This window comes from Mangifera indica, chromosome 17 (assembly GCF_011075055.1).
Source record: "Mangifera indica cultivar Alphonso chromosome 17, CATAS_Mindica_2.1, whole genome shotgun sequence".
Taxonomy (NCBI): domain Eukaryota; kingdom Viridiplantae; phylum Streptophyta; class Magnoliopsida; order Sapindales; family Anacardiaceae; genus Mangifera; species Mangifera indica.
The window spans coordinates 4,372,708-4,375,873 of record NC_058153.1 but is presented as its reverse complement, the minus strand read 5'-3'; the positions used below and the strand labels follow the sequence as shown (position 1 = coordinate 4,375,873).

At 34.6% G+C, this 3,166-nt stretch overlaps 1 protein-coding gene across 1 annotated transcript; it reads left to right on the top strand.

The window, feature by feature from the left end:
• Nucleotides 1-218: 218 nt before the first annotated feature.
• On the top strand, nucleotides 219-1,366 carry LOC123200934 (FCS-Like Zinc finger 13-like). The gene is made up of 2 exons (XM_044616322.1): nucleotides 219-816; nucleotides 905-1,366. The coding sequence occupies exons 1-2, from the start codon at nucleotides 278-280 to the stop codon at nucleotides 1,062-1,064; spliced, it is 699 nt and encodes a 232-aa protein (XP_044472257.1). The 5' UTR covers nucleotides 219-277; the 3' UTR covers nucleotides 1,065-1,366.
• Nucleotides 1,367-3,166: the final 1,800 nt, after the last annotated feature.

The following is a 3,166-nucleotide window of genomic DNA, read 5'->3' as shown; positions in this document are numbered from 1 at the left end:
TTACCTATATAATTTTTAAAAATAATTTTATATTTAAATAATAATATATTATAATATAATTAAATATCTTATTATTTTTAAATTTTAATCACTTTATTTTATAATGATAAATTATTATTTATAAATAAAATTATAAAAAAAATTCCAAACTCCAAGCCAATGAGCTAGGTCCACCCACTCCAGCTCTTTCATAAATTAAAGCCCCCCCTCAGCAATTTGCAGAGATTTATTGACATCTCTCCTCTTTCTTCTCTTGCTACATCAAAATTCTTCAGCCATGTTGGGCAACAGACCCCGTCCGGTCATCGGAAAGCTCTCGGCTTTACTGGTTTCTCGCAACCGTACCAGTTTTTTGGATATGGGTTCCAGTCCGAGAGGCCCGTTAGACTTGAAAATTCAGTCGCCAAGAGGTGTAAAATGTTATGATGTAGGTGGGGTTGGATTGGGAATTGTTGCTGCACTGGATAAGTGCAGTAGTAATGGCGATGGGGGTGCTGTGTTTAGCCCAGCAGGTTTGAATAAATCGAGTCCGATTCCGGTGAGTTCATCAGGCAGAGCTTGTGATAGATGTGATGTGGAGATGGAGAGCTTGGAGGATTATACTTATGTGACTTGTTACGAACCAAATAAGTCCTTCACGAAGGTTTACTACGACGGCGGTGAACGGAAAAGAAGCGGCGGAGATGGTAGAATAATTGAGGAATCGCCGGCGAGAGTTGTTGTGGAAGAGATTTCAGTTTACCCCACTTCAGACTTTATGAGTTCTTGTAATTTGTGCAGGAAAAAACTCCATGGCAAAGACATATACATGTACAGGTACTTGGAATTTTTCTTTTATTCACGATTGATTCTGTACTCGGTTATGATGATGATGTTTAATAACATGAAGTTGATGAATTTACAGAGGAGAGAAGGCATTTTGTAGCAGTGAGTGCCGATCGAGACAAATAATGATGGATGAGAGAAAAGAACAGTGCAGATCGGAGGTTTCTAGGTCTGCAGATATGTCAAGTTCCCCTTACACAAGAGATCACATCTTCTCTACTGGAATTCTTGCAATTTAGACTCTTTACACTACATATATATATATATGAGAATTACTCGGCTCTCTAATATTAACCAAAAAAAGAACAAGAAGAATTCCAGCTCCGGTAGTAGCAGTAGAGATGATGTTGTAATGAGATAATAAAGTTTGATATGAACTGGAGTTTTTTTATTTATCTTGTTTATGGAAATTATCAGAGGCCTGGCGGGTAGATGGGTTAAAGAAGAAGCAAGAACAAATTGTTTCTGGAAGCCATTTGTAACGAATTTAGTTACTGAAAATTTTGTCTTGTTGAATAACATATAACTTTGTTCTCGTCTTTGTTTGTTTGCCTTGTGGGAGTGAGTATCTTTTTGCCTAGATGTAAAGCTTCATAGTAGATGTGAGTCTTCTTCTCAATGTATATCCATTAATTCACAGAGATTAAGTTTTTTGTCCTTGATTTGGATGTTGTAATTAGGTGCTGTGTTGAAAAGTATAACTGGGTTTGACTGAGTCTATAAATAATTAAATCCTAATAATAGAGTTGTGAATTCTTGCATCTAGCAGTCGTTTTTTACTATCTTCAGAAACTAAATAAATTTTACCAATCCATATTGTCAGAGGCTAAAATTTCCAATCCGTCCATGACACTGTTTTGTCGAGAATCAGCCTTGCAGACCTCAGTATTATGGTTCACTTGTTTTGTTCGGACTTAGACCCATCAGAAGGCAACTCTAGTTTTTGATTAGTTTATGTAAGGATAATATAGTCTCCCATAAATGTATCCCTTAGCTATGTTGTGTATACCTAGTGGTTGGAGCGCACCCAGCAAGTAATAACACACTTACAAAACCAGCAATGATATACACTCACTCTTAAACACGTCTATTAATCATGTGTGTCCAAACCTCTGTCAAACTTACCAACCTTGGGCGTGATAATATACATAAACTTCAACTATTGTTTTTATATCTTCCCAATAAAGATGAAAATATTGCTGGCTAGCCATGATTGAATCTATTTCAAACTTATGGAACATAATTAGGTAGGCATATTGCCTACATTGATATTAAACAAAACATAAAATGAAAGGATATATAGAACTTGTCGAAACATATGGCTTATTTACCAATCTCTCTTGAGAGAAGAAAATGGAAGTTCTGGTAACAATTTTAAGACCAGAGGGATATCAGAAGAGACGTGCAACAGTTGGGGAGATAATTGATCATTAGCCAAGTAGAAATGATGCACTGAACCTGGTGGGGACTTTAAGGCCACACATATTACCAAAATTTTGCTCCCCAGATAAATTAGGGCAACAATTTATGACAATGGCAAAGAGAGAGACAGCAGAAGCATTTGGCAGAAGAAATCGCATAAAACCAAAAATGGTTAAATCAAGCCAACGCATATCCATCCATGGAATTTCAGATATTCCCACATTGTTATTCCTGCACCACAAAAAGTATTACCAATCTTCAATAATTAAAAGACAATTGACAGCAAAACCATATAAACATATATAAATGGTGCTCAATTTAAAAATTCCCGTAACCTCATCGTTATCCTAATTAAGGACATAAATAATACAATAGGGTAATCATCATATTGAACATTCTTATTGAAAGATAGACCCAGATCTCATGTATCGAGTTTGTTTGTGATAAGCTAGTGTAACACATGGTTGTATGTTGACTATATGGTTACTAAATTGACCAATCAAAATATTTCACATAGTTGGTAACTTTAATGTCTATTAAACAAATTCTCTAGTGGACGAAGATGAATTTAATCCTTAAACTTGAGATCGCCAAAGCATTTTATGTACCAATCGATCTAATTTGACGACAACTCTAACTTAACGTTTTGTTAGTGTTATTATAGTAATTAACTATATTGAAAACTGTATCAAAATTATAATAGATAGACACAACATTTATTACTCTTAAATATAAAAGAAGACATTTTATAATACTATTTGACAGATGATTATGACTAATTAAAAATATTATCATATCAAGATTAAGTCGGTATCCAAATCCAATAATATCCTTTCGTTTCTTTAATTATCATAAAGTCAAGGGTATTTGTAGGCCATCAAGCATTTTAGGAGCTTCAACCATGCTTGTTCCACTCTTT

Excerpts from the sequence above, each read along its gene's own strand:
- LOC123200934 (XM_044616322.1), top strand. The coding sequence starts at position 278 with ATGTTGGGCAACAGACCCCGTCCGGTCATCGGAAAGCTCTCGGCTTTA. Across the intron at positions 817-904 it reads AAAGACATATACATGTACAG|AGGAGAGAAGGCATTTTGTA; the intron begins GTACTTGGAATT and ends ATGAATTTACAG.